Below are 19,432 nucleotides of genomic sequence, written 5' to 3'. Positions count from 1 at the left end.
TATAAAATATGCAAATATAAAGCAGAAAAACATCGCACAGAAATCACTTGGGAACCCTGTTTTAAGATGTACCGTAATTCACGATCTATAAATTGTCCTGAGTCACAAATTGATATTGAAAAATTAACTGGCATTGTCCTGGACTGAGCAGTAATCTTTATGTTTGCAAAGTGCCTTATAATTTACAATATGCTTCAACATAAATTTTCTTAATTAATTCTCACTGTGGTGTGAACTGAGGCTCCTATGCGTTCAGCAACTTGCTGAAATTCCTAAAACTTCAGTAGCACAATCAAAACAAGAATGCATGTCTGCACTGGTTACTTTCTACCACAAACATAACCAAATTCACAGGTCACATCTGGTCTCCAGAGACATACAAGACGATACAGGACTGGAGTTTTAAGGCATTTGCAACACAAATGCTTCATAAAAATAACACAGTTGACAACTTCTGGTATTTTTACTTCTTTAATTTGTTAAATTTAAAAACAGTCAAAACACAAGCATTATTTGAACATAATTATGTTCTGATATCTAGTATCAGCATTTTCTATTATAAATACACTCTCATATTTAGTTTTTCATTACAATATCATCAGCCATGCACTCATTTTGAAATTTAGTTAAGAAAAGATGCCTAAAATCCATAATACCTACATAATTCAATAGCTGAAAAATAACATCCATAATATTACATTTTCAACATAATAGGAGATAATCATTACTGAAATACAGCTCCAGCCTAAGGGTTTCCCCAAGGAAAATTTGAAAGATAACTGATACAAACACTAAAAACTGAACCCAACACTGCATACAATCAAGGTCGTTGTCACCCTGGCTTTCCTGTGCTTTGAACAACAGGAACACAGAAGGCAGAGTGCCCTGAGCAGAGTCCCAGAGCCCACGGCAGGATCCGTGCGTGGTTTCTTGGCGTGAGGGCAGTCTGGCTGGACCCATCCCAGCTCTCTGTGGTTTGTCTTCTCTGGTCAGCGGACGCCGTAATTAGCGGCAGCCCTTACATAAATGGCTGGCATCGGCCAGTCGGCTCGGAGCTCTGGCCAGCCCCCTGCCCCTCACTGTGTTTCCCAGGCTTGTGAACACAGGCACCAGTTATTATCTTCCAAAGGAGATCAACACCAGCACAGTTAGGGAGCACTCGGCTTTCAGCAAGAGAGATGACTTGACCTACATGACTATATCCAGACTGGTTTACTGAGATCTAAAAAAACCAACCAACCTGAAATAGAACAACTAAGAAAAAAATAACTAAATCGTGCCTGAGTCAGAGCTCTGTGAGTGTGGAATGCAGGGTCTATCAGCCTGGGATGCTGGCGCAGGGAGTGCCCAGTGGGGGGCAGTGGGGAGGCCCGGTACCATGGGACCACCGTTTCTGTCCTACCTGGTGACTTCCTTCACGTAACAGAGGCTCGAATGAATAGAAAGGTTTTTTTGTTTTTTTAAATTAAAGCTTATTGGGGTGACAAATGTTACTAAAGTTACATTCTGTCATAAGAAAAGGTGAAAAAGTACCATTTGCGACAACATGGATGGATCTTGAGATTATTTTTGCTAAGCGAAACAGCGAGTCTTAATTAATTAATAAGGAAGAGTGCTTTCCTAAATTGCTGTAACTACCACAACACTTTAGAGCTAAACAAGACCCATAAAACAAAAGGAATGCCAATGTCTAAAAGAAATTCCATTTTTGAATGTTAAGCTTGATTCTCAAGAGTTCTGTGACAGTGCCCCTTGTAGGTGTTCAGACTGTGACACGATGGAGCCACCATGCTTCTACCAGCCGAGCAAACTCCATTCTGTTCATTTAAGCGACAAAAGATGCCATTTATAGAATGAAGAAGACTTCAGTTTCGAGATGCAACAGAAGCGTAGTATGTGATGGACTCAGTCAGCTGCTCAGTTACAGGATAACGTGCTGACATCAGCGAGTCCAGCCGGCCAGCTCCCACCGTGGCCTGGACTGAGACAGCCCAGCTGGCTGGGGAGGCCCGGGCGCCGGAATGTGTAAGCACACCCTGCTCCTAAGCCCAGGAAAACCTGCAGACGCCAGGTGGGCGCACCTTTACCTACCTGGGAGCACTAGTAAGGTTTTCCAACATGATTTCCAAAAGGACCGCCTCCGGAAGACGGCATTTCCAGGAGTGACGCCAAAGCCTCCTAGGCACGGTTTCGCGGGCACTGCAATGTCATTCCCAGAAGTACTACCTTCAGGAGGCGGGTCCTGGTGGGAATGATATCACAGTATGACAAGGACTGTCAGCACACCTGTGAACGGGCACAGAGAGGTGGGTCACAGAACACCTGCACAGCTGCGGGCATGGTGCCCGGGGTCCCCTCCAGCTGACCTGATCTCTTTGGTCTTCTTGAAGATGGGCTTTCCTTCCTTCTCCTCTCCAATATCAAAGAGGTCCGAGTACAGCTCCTTGTTCTTATGGTCCACCTGGAAAAGCGCACAACGGTCTGCGTTCACCAGGTTTTTTGCATATATCTAAAAACAAACCACAACACAAGAGTGAGCCAATGAGAAATTCAAAGTGTACTTCATCAGAAAGAAATATTCATTTCAGCAATTCAATAATTAGGTGGGAAATTAGCATTATAACTAACTAACTAACTAAAGGAATATAGGTACAAAAACTATACATAAGTCACTGCTACTGAACCAACACTGGGAGATGCCATTCACGCCATGATGCTGGATGTTAAAATACAGTTGACCTTTGGGCCGGCTGAGTGGCTCAGTTGGTTAAGAGCTCGCTCAAGAGTTTGAGCTCTGAGCAACAGCGGTTCGAGTCAGCCCGAGCTGAGCAGCCGTGAGCTGCCAACAGGTGGCGGGATGGCTCGGCTAAAAAAAAAAAAAATACAGTTGACCTTTGAACCAACCCCAAAACAGTCGAAAATGACGTATTAACTTTTGATTCCCCCAAAACATAATTATACCAACTGTCCCTGGGTATCTGCAGAGGATGGGTTCCAGGACTCCTTGCAAACACCAAAATCCACGGATGCTCAAGCCCCTAATAAAACGGTACAGAGACCAACGCACACAGTCATCCCTTCGTGTCCACAGACTCCCAGTCACGGATTGATAACAGTACAGATGTTTATTGAAAAAATCTGTGTTTAAGTGGACTCAGAAACTACTGGGAACAGACTTCATCAGGATATGAGATCAAAATAAAAAAGTCAATTTTATGTCTATACATTTTCAATAAAAATCTGAAAATAAAATTAAGAAAACAATTCCATTTATAATAGCATTAAAAATAAAATACTTAGGAGTAACTTTACCGAAATCAGGGCAATAGTTACACTCTGAAAATTATAAAACATTGTTGAAAAAAATTAGGATGACCTAAATAAGTGGAAAAATTCCCCATGTTCACATACTGAAAGAGAGTATTGTTAAGAGTGCTCCCCAAATTGGTCTACCAATTAAACAAAATTCCTATCAGAACCTGAATTCTGAATTCTTTGTATAAATTGACAAACTGATTTCTAAAATTTGTATGGAATTGCAAGTGACCCCAAAACAACCAAAAAATATTGAAAAAGAAGAACAAATTTGGAGGACTCACATCACGCTTCCTGATTTCAAAACTTCCACAAAACGACAGTAATCAAGAGTGTGTCACTGTCTTTAAGATTAAAAGATCTTTTTTTTTTTTAGCTGAGTCATCCTGCCACCTGTTGGCAGCTCAGTGGCAGCTCAGCTCGAGCCAGGAATCGAACCAGCGACCCTGATGCTCAGAGCTCGCGCTCTTGAGTGAGCTCTTAACCAACTGAGCCACTCAGCCGGCTCGTATATTTTTATATAGATATAAAAATTCTAATGACATAGCATTGAGAGTCCAGGAATATAACCTACGTGCCTATGCTCAACTGGTTTTTGACAAGACTATTAAAGGGGAAAGAATAGTCTTGTCAACAAACGGTGCTGGTCAAACTGGGTACCCACACGCAAAGAATGAAGTGGGACCCTTACATCATATATAAAAATTAACTAGCATGGATCAAAACCCTAAATGTAAAAGCTAGAGCTATAAAACTCTTAGAAGAAAATACTATATTCTCGTCATCTCTGATTTGGCAATGGCTTCTCAGATATTACACTCCAAGCATGATGAGCAACAAAAGACAGAAATAAATAACTGGGTTTCATCAAAATAAAACCATTTTGTGCTTCAAAAGATACTATCAATAAAGTAAAAAGACAATCCACATATGCGAGAAACTATATTCCAGTCATGTAGCAGACAAGGGACTTGTATCTAGAATATATGAAGGACTCTTATAACTCAATATAAAGAACAGGGACTCAATTAAAAAGCAGCCAATGGGTCTGAATAGACAGTTCTTCAGAGAAGGCATACATATGGCCAAAAGCACTTGAAAAGATGTTTGAGATCATTAGTCACTAGAGAAACGCCAATAAAAACCACACTGAGGTGGCATTTCACATCCACTATAATGGCAGCATCAAAAAGTCAGATATAACCAGTGTTGGTGAGAATGTGGAGTAATTAGAACCCATGTGCATTGCTGGTGGGAATGAAAAAAGGTGCGGCTGCCTTGGAAACCACTTTGGCTGTTCCTCAAAAATTAAACATATATATATATATATTTATCCTATGATCCAGCATGTCTACGCTTACGTTTATACCTGAAACAACTGTAAACAGGTATTGTACACGAATGTTCAAAGCAGCAGTAGTCACATTAGGCAAAATGTAGAGATAAGCCAAATGTTTATCAGCTGATGAAGAGATAAAAAAAATGTGGTATGTGTATCTATACAACAGGGTATTATTGGGCAATTAAAAGGGAATGAAGTGATGACACAAGACAACATGGAGAAACTTTGAAAACGTTACACTGAGTGAAAGATACAGGCACAAAAGGCCACGTGTGACATGATTCCTTTCATGTGAGATGTCTGGAATAGGTAAGTCCATAGAAGAAGAAAGATTAGTGGCAGTTTAGGACTGGGATGGGGGTGGGTTGGGGCACAAGGAGGTGAAGGGTAAAAATGGGATGTCTTTTTGAGGTAATGAAAATGTTCAAAAATTGACTGTGATGGTTGCCTTTATCTGTGAATATACTAAAACCACTGACTTGAACACTTTAAGTGGATGAGTAGTAGGGTATGTGAATTATATCTCAATAAAGATGTTTTTAAAAAGATAATATTAATACCAGGACTAGTAAGTGTTTCTTATACTCCAGCACAAGCTCTGTCAATACGCATTATATCTTTATAGTTTTATAGTCTTCTTCATATTTTTCATGCTTCACAAATTCCTTAAGTTCTAGCATAACCAAGTAAGCTATTTTTATTGCTCAATCAAGTGTCCTATTTTTTTTCCACATACAACCATCAATATAACTAATTATATAAAGACTGTGTTGGAAGTAACAAGCCTGACTGTTACTCGCTAATCACCCTTAGTAAGCTTTCTGCCTCCACAGACCCTGACCATGTCACACCCCATTCTCGCTGGCCATGAAATCAAAGAGAAACAGGTCAGTGCACACCATGACACCCGGAGATGAGGCAATGCCTCACCAGGATTACTATTGGGTTGTCGGCAAAGTCATGACACATTTTTTCTTTGTTTTTCGTTGCAAAAATGTATCATGACTTTTCCGACAACCCAATATATTTTAGGAAAAGCTACGAAAATGGCAGGCAGAAAGACATCTATCACAATACCCACCAGGGCACGAAAGGCACCCAGCAGGCCTGGCCACAGGCGCGTGCGCGTGCGGGGACACACACACACACACACACACACACACACACACACACACACACACTGCCGAAGCCACCTGGTCAGTGGACTGTCGCCAGAGCCCCAAAGCAGCCACGCGGGGAAACGGGATCAAACCCCACTCTGTCCGGCCATCTGCTCCGCGTGCCTGCTGGTCCTCCAGAAGACAGGGATGAATAGGGCTCAAACTATGGAGGCTTAGCGATCACATCAGCTGGGAATTCTCAACACAGCCTATGTGCAAGGGTATTTTGGAGAATATATAAAGAAACTAAATGTTTTCAAGGTGTATCTCACCACTAAATAATGAAAATGAGATATCTTTCAAAACGTTATTCAAAACTCTCCAAAGTTAATAGAAGTGACCAAAAAAATCAAGGCGATATCTCCAGGTCACTAAGTGCCACCTTTTCACGTATTGGAAACAGCGTGTATCTCTAACACACTGAAATGTCCACCCTACGTCAGGACACGAGCATGCAATGTGACAAACAGATGATGTATTACAGAACTACACGCTTGAAGCCTATGTAACTTTACTAACCACCATCACCCTGATAAACTTTTAATAAAATAAATAAATATAAAAATGAAAAAAAATCATTTTCAAAACAAAAGGCAACTTACCATTATGTGTTCAAGTAGAGAATCTATGGCGACTATGTTATCAAAGTACGTTCTGAAAAAAAAAACATAAAACCTGTAAGGAATCTTGTTTAGAACACAGAACATATTAAACTATGAATATGTTTCCCAGTTATGTCTACATTTAAATAAAAACCATAAAGTTCTATGTCTGTTTGATTTTTGTCCTCTCGTGGAAACAACCAATAATATTATTTTAAAGGGATGAATGAAACTTTATCATTGACTATATTATGAGGGCTCTAATTTCAAAGGATGCATTAAGTAACTATTTTATTGATAAGTACTGACGTAGGACGTTTGTAGCATTTAACTAAAACTATGGAGTATAAATAGGGTTCCCCATATTTAATATTTTCATTAATAACTTTGATCTGAACTAAAAATATTTAAACTTGGCTAAATCTCATTAACATGGTTAAAATATAAATTATCACTGAAAAACTAGAAAGTTAAGATGTAGTTTAACTGTACTCAGAAAGCAATGCAGTTCATTTCAGAAGAAACATGAGAACACAAGTAATACTAAGGACCTTGTGACTTTACATAGTGAAACAGAGGATGAACAGCAAGTAAGTAGTTTGGAGGCATCTGGCACATACATTAAAATGCAAACTTGATAAGCAGATGAACCAACTGGCGTGTATTCTAGGAAATGCACAAAGAAGTGCTCTTAACACAGGCTCTGTTGGCAAGGTGCTGCTTTCAGTTTGGGTGTGTGTGCTTTAGGACTGGACTCCTAATTAGGATGATGTCCAGCAACCAACGATGCCTCTCCTTCACAGGCAAACTGCTCAGCTGGAATGCGCTGAGCCCAGGACATGCTAATTACCCCGGGCACTGAGGAGCACGCTGCCAGGAAGGTGGGAGAGCCCATGGGTTTCCCGCTGCGGAACAGACGCAAAGTCACATGCGGGATTCAGTCGGGCTTTGGAAGATACTCAAACACATTAACAAGGAAAGCCGAACAGCTTCTCCATCTACGTTCACTTCTGTCTCAAAGGGGATCAAAAGCGAGCTCTCAGTTCCGTGTTGGTCTAACTTCACACGGCAGAAAGCGAGCACAGCACCCAGCAGCAGCGGCAGCCGACCAGCCACGGGTGTTAAGCGTGGCCGATGAGTTAAGTGGAAGCGCTACCGGAGTGGGAGGAGAACATGCCCGGGACGCTGCGGCGGCCGGGCAACAACAGGCACATCCTGCGGTCCTTGCAGGCCGTGGCCGTGAAGGTGCCACACCTGGGACAAGGTCAGGGATCAGCAACTAAGTCGATGGGTCAGATATGCAGATCCCCCGTCCAAGCAACACCAGGATGAACCTGGAGTTTCTCAGTGTCTGTCACAGCCTCCACTGCCAGCCCAAGGGAGCATTTCCATGTCAAGCTCCAGGGAAATGGGACATTTTCTGTGAAATGGTTATCTGAGCTATTATACATGGGAAAATTAAAATATTATTATCAACAATAAGTTTTAATTTACTGACATTTGTAGAAAATACCAGAGAGGACTTTGGGGGAAACTCAGACATTTCCTCTCTTTCTCCTGCTGTCAGTTTTCTCCCACAAAAACAGAAGCACTGGTGTCTCTAACGTGGGCTAGTGAGTCTGCTTAGGAAATACATGCCAAGCTGCAAACCAAGGGCGTCACACACGCATCTTCAGTCCTTCACTTAAAGTGCACGTGGAGGGGGCGCAGCTCTACGTCCAGTGTTCTCTCCTGCGGCTGGCAGAGGGAGCTGCTGACCTCAGCAGGTGTGTCACTGTCCCCATCCGGGCTGCACCACTGACCAATGAAGCCACCACATCCTACAAACAGACACTTACTTTGACACATCGAGCAGAAAGTCGTTCAATTCAGTCTGTTTGGCAAGGCCTCTGCATACCTGCCACACAAAATAATGGCTATTAATTAATTAGAAGAGGTTTTTGCTTATTTGAAAAGGAAAATTCCAGAATACTACTTATTTAAGGCATACCACGATCACGTTGTAATGTACTAATGGTATCACTAACAACTCACTTTTATCCAATGCTTACATGCACCAAGCACGTCGCATTTATCACCTCGCTGGACCATCACAAAGCACCGCAGGTTTGGGATTTAATTTTGTAACAGGCGCAGAGAAGTCCTGAACCCACTCAGGTCCCAGGTGCTGGGCGGGGGAGCCCACACTCAGGCCAGGTGGCCCCCCTCCAGAGCCGCTCGTCAAAGCACTTCACGTTCTAGAAACTGTGCCCAGGCACATGTTCCCGATACTCCCCACTGGCTGTCCCGGAAGCTCTCGCCCCTCACCCATCACCCCTCCCATGTAACTGGCCTTGTGCTGTCACATGGCTCCTCCTTAACTCGGGGCTGCTGAAAGGCACGGAACAAAACAGCAACAGAAAGAAGTAGAAGCTACAAAGCACAACTGTGTTGCTATCAGGTTGCTGAACTTTCAGTTTTGTTACCAGGACCACTCTATGCAGTGTGTCACCTTTTAAACTAGGTCATTTTTTCCAAGAGAACCAGGTATCTTCACCTCTTCACCTGAAGATGAATGTGTTCATATACCCTTTAGTTCAGAGATGCTCTCACTCAGGAAAGGGAGTCATGGAAACACCAGTTGGTGCCAGTGGCTCACTGCTCCTGGGCTCTCAGTGGAAATAGGTCCTAATTGGATGCATAGCACTTGCTGTGCACATGATTTACAGTTACTCGTAACTATATAAGAATAATTGTAAGATATTTAAGTCAGAGAGTAAGTACACACAGTGAGTAGATACAATTTTCAGAAATGACGACATGTCTGATCTCAGTGCTTCTGAGCCCGCTGCCCAGGCCCGAGCTGCCCCTAAACAAGTCCTCTTCCCAGAAGCCCCACAGAAACACCCCAAACTCACCTGCACCTGATGAATTGCCACTGACGCCCAGGCGAGGTTTGCTGTTGCCACCTAAAAAGGAAGCACGAAACCAGCTCTTATTCGTCACACGCAGACATGCCGACAGGACTCCAGCAGGAGTGTATGGGGAGAATGCTGAGGTCGCTGCACTTTTGAGGATTTTCACAAACACAAATACGTACAAGGTTTCTCTTTTACATTTCTCCTTTATAACTGAGTATAATGCTCCCTTGTTCCTCTCAATTTTCAATAAAAAGACAGCCTGATTAAGAGAGCTATAGTGCAATGATTTTACCATCAAATAATTGTTTTCAGTTTAACAGGAATACTATTAAGAAGGCCTCTAATGACCGCTCTAAAATGATGAAATATTTCCGAAGCTTGGCAGACAATTTCTCAAGTTACTAGCTATCCTTCTTCTGCTATTACTCATTTAATGGATGTTTCCTGGTGCCTTCTCGGTACCATGCACTGTTCTAGATGCTGAAGACACAGCACCACCACCAACAGAACAGCTCATCATGTGCAGAGAATGGCAAGAAAGAAACTCCGTGAGTCCGTCCCTGGGTGGTGACGGGGATGGAGCAGAGAGGCCCCAGAGGGAGGGTGTACAGGGCGGGAGCTGCTCTTGTCCGCCCAGTACTCAGGAGGCCAGCGCTGAAGACGGCCTTCAAAGACATTCCCGAGGGAGATGCAAGGGCACAGGCCCTGCCTGGGAGCCCAGCAGCCTTGCTCAGGGTGGCGTATGGCTGGAGGGAGGACAGGAGGGGTTGGAGGAGCAGATGTGTCACCCAGGCAAGTGGACAGCGTGCCAGCCCCCGAGGGACCTGGGCATCTACCGGGTGTGACCCAGACAGATCCCTGCAATGCTTGGTTTTAGTAGTAGCAAGCCAATGCCAATTCAGGGAACAGTGAGCAGAACTCACTGTTTCCCAAATGGATTTGATGCCAGAACCTTTATTTGGGACATACTCTAGAAAGATAACATTTTTAAGAAAATGAAAGGACCACCAGAATGTGAGAACACTTCAAAGTCATCTGTTAGTTTATTTTGTTCACATTTTGGCATACTTTTATTTTTATTGTTAAAATGGATTCTTACAAAAAAAAAACAGTCTATATTTCCAGTTTAATCAGTCCCTTCTATGTAACTGCAAAACAAACAAACAAACAAACAAAAAGGTTTTGAAAACCCTTATGATTCACATCAAAACACTGGTAAGCACACTGTGGTTCTAGTGTTCACTCATTTCTTCACTGCACGATGTGAACGAGACCGTCAACGGGCCAGGCCGGACAGACGGCGCTGGCAGCAGGCCAGGCCTCACCTCCTGATGAGTCAGGCAGAAGGTCTCTTTGCCCCAGTAGCGGTACAGCTCCAGGATGCCGACCAGATCGCCAATCGCAGTGACGATTGGCAAACAGAGAACAGACTGGATCCGCGTCCCCGATTCCAGTCCGGTGCCTCTTGGAAATCGTTCATCCTGGAAAAGAAAATGGGGGAAAGATATAAAGTCAGCTAAAGAAATGGAACAATTCAATTATGATTCTTATTCCTATCAGAAATTGCCTAATACTCGTAATCAGTCATAAACAGTCTTTTTCCAGGGCAAACCAGGTGACCACGGCTGCTATAAACCTTGTTTAGGAAAATGTATCTGTAGCAACACAGAACCTATACCCAAATCCTGCTTTGATGTTTATAGAGCAGAATGTAATTAATGAATGAACATACACTAATTTCAAGGAATAAGTGTAATTACAATGGTGAACATTCATTTATTCATCACCTTCTGCTGTGCCAGAACTTTCCTAAAGGGCTTTACAAGTGCAGTGTCACAAACCTGAAGCAACCACCACCCGAAGGAAATTATGTATAAAATGCTTCTCTTCTCTTTTTAAGGTTAGAGTAACACAAAAGTGGATATTACTGATAGTCATTCCAATTGGACCTCAAAGACCTGTATTAAATATCAAGTCACCCAATAATTATCAATTACGTAAGAAATGAAATTGGTTCTTTGATGGTTAGCTAGCTTAACAAAAGCACTCAAAGGGGAATTAGGGAAATTAAAATGAATTAATATGTAAACACCAATTCTATTTATTCAATGTGTGCTGTCTGTACGAAGCTTTTTGTGAATCACAGTTAGTGCAAATTATACTTGTAATTTACAGATCTCTTGAAAGTTTGTATATACAATAGGCCATTTTCAAATGACCATTTATATAGTATCTACTTTGAACACGTGTAAACACTGGATCATACTGACCGGTAACATTGAGTGGGTTTAAGGTGACTAACACTTGATATGATATATTCACATATTGTGGCGTGACTGCCACTGTAGCCATCTTAGCAGCTCAATCACATCACGTAAGTATCTTTTTTCATGGTGGGAATAATGAAAATTTAGTATCTTAGCAAGCTGGTAATTATAATACTGCTGTCTATATTTGTTATACTGTGCAACATTTACTTTTAACCACTTGCTTTTTTTCCTTTCTTTTTTCTTTTGATAAAATAACTCGTTACCTGATTTGTCCAGGTCATATAGATAATTAGAGGCAAAACCAAAATTAAAACCCAGACTCCATGACCCTAGCAATTTATAGAGCAAATCCATGACACCCCGGTACCTGTATACTTGGCGCTGTAAAGGCTAAGCTCACACAGTGACATTTCATCACAGTGCCCACATGTCCCATGGAGGACTGCACTGCACCAAGGGCTCCTTTTTGTCATGTTCCCTGTACCCAGTCCTTCATCAGTACCCTCCACAGCTGAGTTGGGGCTTGCCCACGTATTTGCTCTGGTTGATGAGAGGGTAGGAAATCTGACAAGCAGAGGCCTGAAAACTCGCATGTTTTCACTTCTTCTCTAGGACCCCTGCCACCATCGTAAGAGCACACCAGGCGTCCCTTACTGGAGAGGGCGGCGGTGACACACTCTTGGAGAGCTGGGGCCATCTGAGAGCAGCCTGCCCCTAAGTGGTGGCCAGTTTATCTCAGATGTGTAAGAAAGCCCAGCCAAATCTCAGCGGAGTGGCCTAGTCCACAGGCTCATGAAAATAGCAAACGGCTGTGTGACATAAAACATCACTAAATTTTGGGGAAGTCTGTCACACGGCAGTAGTAACTCATTCATACATATCCTGTTAGAATGTGAAACACACACAGTAATCATTTAGTTTGCATGAATATAAACACACATTTTAATGCTTAACTGTACTGGCAAGTGTTGAAACAAAAACTACTCAAATCCACCGCTTGGTATATAAGACAAGGTTCTCTGAGTGCAAAGAATGTGTTTACGGATTCATTTGTTGACATGTATCTTGCTTTAATGCTTTAATAGAATGGTTTCAATTGTAACATCAAAAGGACACATCATCTATCTTAAGTAAACCCTTCAGATTATAAATGGCACAGAGAGGAAAGAGAAAGCCATATACCCCAAGGATGTCTTCCACTAGCAACGTTTTCCGAGACTTGGCCACGTAGGCGGAGGTGGTGGTGCCCTGGGCGATGGGCCCCACGGGGATGAGCCGGGGTTTCCCTTCCTTGATTCCAGGGGGAGTGAACACGCACAGGCTCTGGCAAAAGAAAGGAGCAGGCTTTACAGACCTCCCTGCACAGTGAGACCCCTCGAGAGTGCTTAGGAGTCACGAGCCATCCAGGAGCCGAAGGAGACACCAGAGGAGGGGGCTTTGTGGCAGTCACACTGGAGCGTGTGAGCTGCGATTCTCTCGGATTTCAGACGCACACAAGGTACACATTACACAGAGGGCTCGAGTGAGTGTCTATGTGCAGAAAAATAGCCTCCTATTTTGATACACAGCAAATAAGATAGAAAAAAAGTAAGGCATCCTGGGGCCCAAGCTGCTGTAACAAAAGAGGCAGGCAGACACGGGGCCCGACCTCCCTAAGGCTGGCTCGCGCATCTGCAGGTGGCATCAGTAACGCTAAGTCAGTGATTTGGTTATAGTTTTCATTTTCATTGAAAATGCTTATTTCTCAGAACATTATTTCTTTTTTTAAGACTCGGTCACTCCATTCCTTACACTGGCCTGCCTGTAAAATTACAGAATACGTGCTTCATAGAAACCTCACTCTTCTCTGCAAAACATTTTGGCCAAGTCTGAGTGTATCTTCCCTTTCTGCTGACGGGGTGGGAGGGTCAAGTTCTGACATTATTTTAAAATAAATGTTTTTACAAAGATGATCAGTTATTTTGACAAAATCAAATTATATATTTAAATAAATATCTACTAAATAAGGACTGCTAATCGAAACCAATCATCTAGGGATGGGGGGATTATACTCATAATTATCTACTCAATCTGCCAATCGCCGAGGCTCGGGCACATTCTCCCGACACCTGCGCCATAAATTGCGTTGCTGGAACTTACAGGGTGAGGCCCTTTTGAAGCAAAAAGCATCAGTCGATCCTCGTGAGCTAAACATGTTTCTATTAAGACCTGCCATTTCTGAGCTAGTTCTAGGTGAAGACAGTGAGTTAGGTGTATTTATTAAGTTATTAGACAAGTAGTTTTCAAGCTCTGTAATGTCCAAGAACGTGTTCCTGAAATAACATCTTATTTATCATCACAAGAGAGTGAACCCTATGCACACCGGCTCCCCTTCCCAACAGGGATGGGGGGAAGGACAGCAGTGCTGGCGGGAGGCACCTGGCTGCTTTGAATAAACTGTCATTGTTTAAAGAGTAAGAGCCAAGTGCAAATCATTTTTCATTCACAAGTATATCAGTTAGCACTGTGCCTAAGTAGCATTTGCTATTAAGTACAAGGCTTGTGAAACATATATTTTACATGTTTCCTTTAGAAGAATTAAATTTAAAATGTTTAAATACAAGGTATACACTTTAAAAAGATTTCACAAATTTAAACATAAGATGACAGGTGACAATTTCACCTTATTTATTTTTAAAGAGGCCAGCAATCAGAACCCGTTTTTAAAGTGACTGAAGCACCAATGTTACCTACGGCACAGAGGAAGTAACCTCCATTAGATTTAGTGTCTATCACTGTGCAGTACAAGTCAGTGTGTTAAGACTTAAAGGAGCAGAAAAATGACTCAAGAACAGGAAAAGAGATGACTGCAAGACCAGAAATTTAAAGCATATGGTATATTTAGCCCGAAGGAAACCAGAATTCACAATGATTTTCTCGAACTCTGAGAAAGTTACTCCTTTCTCTACCGAAGGCAGAACTGAGGAAATGAACTGAAACTGACCTGAGTGCACAGAAAACTTACAGAAGCCTTCCCGTGATGGCAATAGGAAGGAGGTAAACTCTGGACAAGCTCCCAACAGCAGCTTTTTTATTTTTGTATTACAGTTGTCGACTTTGTTGTTTGAAGATACACGACACATATCTTTTTTGGATGACTTTGCTATATATACGCATTAAGGTTGGGTTTAATAACATCCTCATGTTATACCTACATCGTAATTCAATACTGATTGAAGACCTTGTACATTCCTATATTAGATCATTTATTTAATATATAAAACATTTATTGTCTCTTTAAGGTTTCCATGAGAGTCACAAGAAACAGATAAGCAAATACTAGACCTGGAGTATACGGAAAACTACTCTATGTATTAGGCTTGCTGAAGATAAATGGTTTACAAATCTTTCAATTACTTCACTGAATCTGAAAAACTTCTCTTTGTGGATAAAGAACTGTCAAAAATTAAGCAATTCTTTACAGTGGGGGCTTTATACTTGTGTTACTAATCAGCTCTTGGATTTTTATCGTATTTATCAAATAGAAACGCCCTGGATGAGAGCTGGGGCCAGGAGCTAAGCAACATCGGATGACGCCATGCTGTCACAGGAAGGCAGAGCTCAGGCAGGAGGGATGGGGGCCGGTGTGTGGCACCTGTCCCCTGGTATTTTCCCAGCCTCACTTTCTCTCCACTGCATCAGTGGTCTCCTACATTTCGGGGGACTTAGGGCTGTTTTTTTTCCTCCATAAAATTCACGCGTGTAAAAGCTGCCTTCGTACCACCCACTGCTGACCGAAGCCCAGGCTCTGGTTTAAACTGTGTGGTCTTTATGGTCTTTGTAGCTGAATGGAGTGAGAGGCAGTTACCATCACAGAAAGGAAAAGTCAATAACAAAACTAAATTAGAGGCTGAATTTCACACATCTTCAAGGATGGGGGCAAGTTCATTCAACCTACCTTTATGCAGTCCTCAGAAATAATCAAATAGTTGTGTATTGAACAGTCCTCTTTCCCCCGTTAGAACTGACACCTTCATCCTACACGAAACCCCCAAGTACACCTGACCCTGTTTCTGAACTCCCAACTTGGTGCCCTTTGGGTGGTTTTTCCACCACTCTATTTTAATTACTGTGACAGTTCACTTTGCGATCTGGCCAGGCAAGTCTTGCTTTGGTTCTCATTGTTCCAAAATAATCATAATGTACTTTATAAGACGGATCTTGCGTTTTCCATTGGTGTAGGGCCTGCATTACCGCATTAACAAATGATGGGTGCAAGTAAGTTCCAAAGAAGCTTACAAAGGAAATATGGACTTTATTTTTTCAAACTCAATCCTTATGATTTTTGACATAAGGATTTCACTGGGACGTTCAGATTAATAAGACAAAAAATATTATTCTCACTATTTTCATAGGAGAATGAAAGCTGCTCCTCACAAGCATCATTGCAGAATATTTTAGAACACATTAATGATGTCCTACATCCATTTACAGTATCTAATTTGCCTATAAAATCCAGTGTTGAATGGAATCTCTAAACTTAATTCCTGCTCTAATGTTTTATAAATCATGAGCACCAACGATTTTCAGAGGCTAGAGATAAAAAACTACAATAGGCAACTAGGAAAAGGTTCGAAGTGTCAAACCTCGATCACCTCCACCCTTCCCAGGAGCAGCCAGCTGCACGCAGGGCACGCACTTGACAATGACGGCCATGCACTTTATCCCTCTCCGAGAGCCCTGCCCGTACACCTCCAATGGCATCAGGGCGACTGGCCAAGGGGCTGGGAATCAACCCAGAGGGCACGGGTGCTGAGGAATGAACCAGCTTTTCAATTTTTCAAAGAAATTCATGTGAACTAGCCAATATTTGTAATAACAGAAAATTTTCATACATAGATGAAAAGTTAGATAATTTCGACTCAAGAAGATTGGTTACAATAGCTTGGCTCAATGAAGGAAAAACAAAGCACTACAAATTACAAAGAAGCAAATTTGGAAAAATAGATTTGGTGGAAAATGAACCAGAGGCTAGACTACCGCAACTTATTTTTAAAAACCTGATTTTTTGATGACATGGGAACATCTGATTCATCGCCATCAACTAACCAGATGATTCCACTTCAGCTAGTGAACACCTGTTCTCCTCTTTCCATATACAATTCAAAGATCACTTTACTCTGACAGTTCATTTTTATATTAAGCCTGCAAACCACAACTGATCAATTTTTAGAAACACTTTTTTAAGAAGAAAGCATACTTCAGCTGACAGTTTTCTTCCAAGACACTAGATGGCATTGGACAGTAAGTGCACTTAGCTCTGTGCGCCTGGCACAACACCAGGCCCACACCCACCTGGAGCCTGAATGAAGTATAAAAACTGTGTTCACACAGTTCTAAGAAATAAACCTGCTAAAGTTTATCGTGCAATTGAAAAAAGTTACACAATTACCATCATACAATTGGCTCTAAAGTGGCTTCCAAAACCAATATATTAAAAGAAATGTAGGAGGTTAATTTATGAATTAAAAGTTTTAAATATAATTAGAGTTCACAGGTTTTCAGCTTTTAAAAACAACTCTTACAGATAACACAAGAAAACTGCTATGATAATATTATAAAATGAATTACCTATCAGTTGGACTTTGTGGCTAGGTATGAGAGAGAAAAACTGTAAAAACATTAAAAATTGAGTTAGGCAAAATCTGAGTCATGGAAAAACGAGCTCTGTCCAGCAAACATTTCTAGAGTACCTGGTACATGTTATGTGTCAGACGCTGTTACGGGCCAGCACACAAAAATACCTGCTTCCTTGCCTAGCTCCAGATTTCTCAGAAATTGCTGCTGCTTCCAAAAAAAGGCCTTTCTTTTCCCATCTCACCTACTAAGAGAGAGGTCGCCCAAGCCCCACTCATCCCAACTGTTCCTAACGGGATCCACTCGCAGCGCCCCCATCACATCCAGGATCCCAGAACACCCTGCGTTCCTCCCTGTTCGCTAAGACCACGTGTTATAATTAACTGGGTTTCTCAACTTCCCCTGCTGGTTGTTCAGGAATGGTTTTTTATTTTATCTTTGAATGCTCCACAATTTAGCAGTTTTTGGTGAACAGCAGGAGTTTAAAATGGTTTGTTGAATGAATGACATTCATGACATAACATTTAAGCAATGGAGGTTAAATTAAGTTTTACAGTTTAAGTTTTGTCGAAGTCACAAAGAGGTGAATTGGAACTCACCAATCCCAACTCCAGAGTCAAACACCTCTGACAATCTAAGCTGCTCACTGGAGCTTTCCTTCCATCCACGCCCTGAAGCCGTGCAGACAGCACAGGCACTCTCTCCTGGAGGGCTGCGCCAGTGGCGCCTGAACAGAAAGGGGCAGGGGCCCGATCCGGCTCACCGGACCCCAGGCCAGCCCCTGCCTGCGCGAGGCTGGTGTGCAAGGGCAGGCTGGCGAGTGAAGGTCCTACCGGTTTTAGAAAAGCCTATTTTAACGCCGTTTCCAAGTTCTTCCATTTACTGGTCTAAGGTTTTCTATCATCATTTGCATTAAACGGAGCAATTTATAATTTCGTCGGAAACTGTCCATTTTATCTGGATTTTCACTTTTATGAGTACAAGCGTCCTCTCACAATCTGTCATTTTCACTATATCCACTGTTTCACTAACTTTTTAATTATTAAACACAGGTAACTGTGTTTCTCTTTTTTTGTTAATTAGGTTAGCAAATGGCTTATCTGTGAATTCCTTAGGTTTCCTCTTTCATGTAGATTTTCTTTTCCTATCTCCATAGGTTAAACTGGTAAATCCCACAGGACAGGGGTTTTAATTTACTCCAGTGGCTCTGGGACCTGGTATCAGGTGATAGTACCCCATAAAAACATGTCTAAGTAATAAATTCACTTATTTTTTGTTGTCTTCTTAATGTTTCAAACACATATATAAACTATTCAGGACTTTAAGGATGTGAGTTTTCCACTGTGAATAACTTTGTCCAGAGCTTTGGCAATATTGTAATTCATTTTCATAAACACTGTTCTCTAAATATTTCATTAACTGTATTTTTTTTCTTTGTCCAAAGAATTACTTGGCACACTGTTCATGTTTAATTTCCAAGATTTAATTCCCTTGTTATTAGCCATTACAGGGATCTGAATTCTTAAAGGGGGTTAAATGTATCAAAGTAGGATATAACCTAAAGAAGAAAGAGAAACCCAAGTTGGTAAATCCTAAAATAATATACTGGGTTAAATATATAAATTTTTTGAAAAAATTAATGATATCACTAACATGCTCTAAATTATATTTTTGATCTGTCAGTACCTAAAAATGCTACAATTCATTTTCTTTGGCATGACTGTTTTGCATTATAAATTTCAATGTACCAAATAGTTACTATATAAACTTCCTAACAGCTCTACCCTTCTTTGTAGACTAAGCCCTTCACAAATCAAGTGACCTTTTTTTTTTCCTTTTCCAATTTAATGCTTTGATTCCTTAAATTCAACTGTGCTATTGATTTTGTGATACTCACTCCTGTAGTCTGCATTTTTCTGGAATAGGTTTGCTGTGTCCAAAACTCCCGTTTTATTTTCAATCTTTCCTAGTTTAATTCTGTGTGCCTCTATAAAAGTAGAAGAAAGCGGTGGGGTTTTTAACCTGATTTAAGATTTGTTTTTCCTTCTATTTTTTTCATTTTTTTTATTAGTTTCAGACGTATAAAGCAACATAACAGATATTTACACCAGCCCCTCCTCTTCCCCAGGTCCAACCATGTTGTTGCAAATTTTACAGACATTACCCTTAGTAATATTTTGACTGGTACATCCCCTCGGGCAAGGGAAGCAAAAGAAACAAAATAAAC

General features: G+C 41.6%; 1 protein-coding gene across 8 annotated transcripts in view; it reads right to left on the bottom strand.

Annotated features, from left to right (window-relative positions):
• Nucleotides 1–19,432, bottom strand: part of PDE10A (phosphodiesterase 10A) — a 546,077-nt gene that overhangs the window by 67,717 nt on the left and 458,928 nt on the right. For all 8 annotated transcript variants that reach the window (XM_019628183.1, XM_019628184.1, XM_019628187.1 and 5 more), the window contains 6 exons: nucleotides 12,772–12,912; nucleotides 10,645–10,800; nucleotides 9,317–9,367; nucleotides 8,258–8,316; nucleotides 6,420–6,471; nucleotides 2,367–2,509 (listed from right to left, as the gene is read on the bottom strand). In XM_019628183.1, the coding sequence (XP_019483728.1) occupies nucleotides 2,367–2,509; nucleotides 6,420–6,471; nucleotides 8,258–8,316; nucleotides 9,317–9,367; nucleotides 10,645–10,800; nucleotides 12,772–12,912 (602 nt within the window). The remainder of the gene's footprint in view (nucleotides 1–2,366; nucleotides 2,510–6,419; nucleotides 6,472–8,257; nucleotides 8,317–9,316; nucleotides 9,368–10,644; nucleotides 10,801–12,771; nucleotides 12,913–19,432) is intronic.

The sequence above is a fragment of the Hipposideros armiger genome, unplaced genomic scaffold (genome assembly GCF_001890085.2).
Source record: "Hipposideros armiger isolate ML-2016 unplaced genomic scaffold, ASM189008v1 scaffold_753, whole genome shotgun sequence".
Lineage (NCBI taxonomy): Eukaryota > Metazoa > Chordata > Mammalia > Chiroptera > Hipposideridae > Hipposideros > Hipposideros armiger.
The sequence above is the reverse complement of the archived record's forward strand: the minus strand, read 5'-3'. Positions and strand labels throughout refer to the sequence as shown.